We start from the raw sequence: 2,500 nt of genomic DNA, 5'->3' as shown, positions 1-2,500 counted from the left end.
AGATGCGAACCATGCACCATAAATGAGTCCATAGTCTTCCTGGTCTTTTCGTGGAATTGAAAAATGGCAGTAAAATTGAGTAAAATTACGGCAGTCTGAAAAAGCTAAAGGAAAGATTACTAGAATTAACCTGTTATTTTACCCGGATAAAAAGTGCGGAAGGTGATTTTCAGTTTGCTTGTACTGTATCACCAATGTTAATTATGCAGAACTACCGCATACCTCACATAACTGTATCAAACGTTTTGAGTCAATTACAACGGGCTAACAAAGAAAATCCGGAAGAAAATATTCAGCAACCGAATTAATCCGTTTGAATGTTTTGGTAGCCTACGTAATATGCTGTCCCAGCACGAATGCTTAGCATTTTATAAAACGAATACTAAAGCAAGAAAAGAACAGAAGAGCACACGTTATAATTCCAAGACGTTGACAGGCTATAACCAAAAGTAGGCTACTGCGCCGCATAACATACAAGTTTGATTTGAAGTTATTATGAAAATAAATTGGTTTGCTGCTGCATATTTTCAAACATGGCGGGTAATGGCGGAAAATAAATACAACACAAATGCTACGAGTACTCGACCAATCAGAAATGTTCAGCGCTGCAAGCTCCACCCAAAAGGTTCCTGTACTTTCGGAAAGTACTACCCCCCGAGTAGGAACGTTTTGGGGGGTAAAACAAAGCCCCCAGAACTAAATTTAGACCCTAGTTCCTGCGGTGGAAACGCACTGAGTTCCTCAAAAGCCGCGTTTCCACCAAAATTACCCGGAACTTTCAGTCCCAGGAACTACTTTACCAGGAACTAAAAGGTTCCTTCAGCCAATGGTTGTCTGCGTTTCCACCGGGGTCTAAAGTACCGCGAAGATTAGGCAAATTAGCCCACTGACGTTGTCGTCGGTCCATCTGTCATATGATTTCTTCTGTAACCCCATACTACCACCGAAGTAGCCTACATTATTTTCTAATAACCGGGACAGCCCGGAGGGGTTTATTCCACTTATATACAACGGGTTACCAACAATGACTATATATGGTTACTTTTGTATTTATTGATTTTCATATATCCTCTCAAACACATTCATTAACATCAGAAAACATGCACACGTTGTAAACAATTTGCTGTTTTATTACTTTCTCGTCGTCAATTCCATATAGGCTAATCGCAAAATGACAAGAATAGAACGAAAACTCGGACTTGCGTGAAAATGTAAATTAGTAGTGGTACAGCCACCGTTTGCTTTCCTTCGAAGTTACTGCTAGCCGAGCAGCGAAGTGTGCCCTCCAGATGCGAACCATGCACCATAAATGAGTCCATAGTCTTCCTGGTCTTTTCGTGGAATTGAAAAATGGCAGTAAAATTGAGTAAAATTACGGCAGTCTGAAAAAGCTAAAGGAAAGATTACTAGAATTAACCTGTTATTTTACCCGGATAAAAAGTGCGGAAGGTGATTTCCAGTTTGCTTGTACTGTATCACCAATGTTAATTATGCAGAACTACCGCATACCTCACATAACTGTATCAAACGTTTTGAGTCAATTACAACGGGCTAACAAAGAAAATCCGGAAGAAAATATTCAGCAACCGAATTAATCCGTTTGAATGTTTTGGTAGCCTACGTAATATGCTGTCCCAGCACGAATGCTTAGCATTTTATAAAACGAATACTAAAGCAAGAAAAGAACAGAAGAGCACACGTTATAATTCCAAGACGTTGACAGGTTATAACCAAAAGTAGGTACTGCGCCGCATAACATACAAGTTTGATTTGAAGTTATTATGAAAATAAATTGGTTTGCCGCTGCATATTTTCAAACATGGCGGGTAATGGCGGAAAATAAATACAACACAAATGCTACGAGTTCTCGACCAATCAGAAATGTTCAGCGCTGCAAGCTCCACCCAAAAGGTTCCTGTACTTTCGGAAAGTACTACCCCCCGAGCAGGAACGTTTTGGGGGGTAAAACAAAGCCCCCAGAACTAAATTTAGACCCTAGTTCCTGCGGTGGAAACGCACTGAGTTCCTCAAAAGGTTCCTAGTTCCGGGGTATAGTTCCTGCGGTGGAAACGCGGCTATAATGTTCCTAGTTCCGGGGTATAGTTCCTGCGGTGGATACGCGGCTTATGTGTGTGTGTCTGCACAGAGTGGTCCTGGCTGTGTGTGTGTGTGTGAGTGTGTGTGTGTGTGTGTGAGTGAGTGTGTGAGTGTGTGTGTGAGTGTGTGTGTGTGAGTGTATGTGTGTGTGTCTGCACAGAGTGGTCCTGGCTCTGTGTGAGTGTATGAGTGTGTGTGTGTCTGTGCTGGTTGCAGCTTCCTGATCCTGTTTTGTACCCCAGATGTACCCTCCCATGAACCCCCAGCAACAGTGGACCCCAGGACCCCAGGCCGCGGTGAGCAAACCCGCACTGTTCTCTCTCTCTCTCTCTCTCTCTCTCTCTCTCTCTCTCTCTCTCTCTCTCTCTCTCTCTCTCTCTCTCTCTCTCTCTCTCTCTCTCTC

The 2,500-nt window shown here is 42.8% G+C and overlaps 1 protein-coding gene across 3 annotated transcripts in view; it reads left to right on the top strand.

Moving 5' to 3' along the window:
* Window positions 1-2,500, top strand: part of LOC118227683 (formin-like protein 3) — a 13,336-nt gene that overhangs the window by 7,079 nt on the left and 3,757 nt on the right. For all 3 annotated transcript variants that reach the window (XM_035418448.1, XM_035418447.1, XM_035418446.1), the window contains one exon: window positions 2,340-2,393. In XM_035418448.1, the coding sequence (XP_035274339.1) occupies window positions 2,340-2,393 (54 nt within the window). The remainder of the gene's footprint in view (window positions 1-2,339; window positions 2,394-2,500) is intronic.

Source organism: Anguilla anguilla, chromosome 5 (genome assembly GCF_013347855.1).
Source record: "Anguilla anguilla isolate fAngAng1 chromosome 5, fAngAng1.pri, whole genome shotgun sequence".
NCBI lineage: Eukaryota > Metazoa > Chordata > Actinopteri > Anguilliformes > Anguillidae > Anguilla > Anguilla anguilla.
The sequence above is the reverse complement of the archived record's forward strand: the minus strand, read 5'-3'. Positions and strand labels throughout refer to the sequence as shown.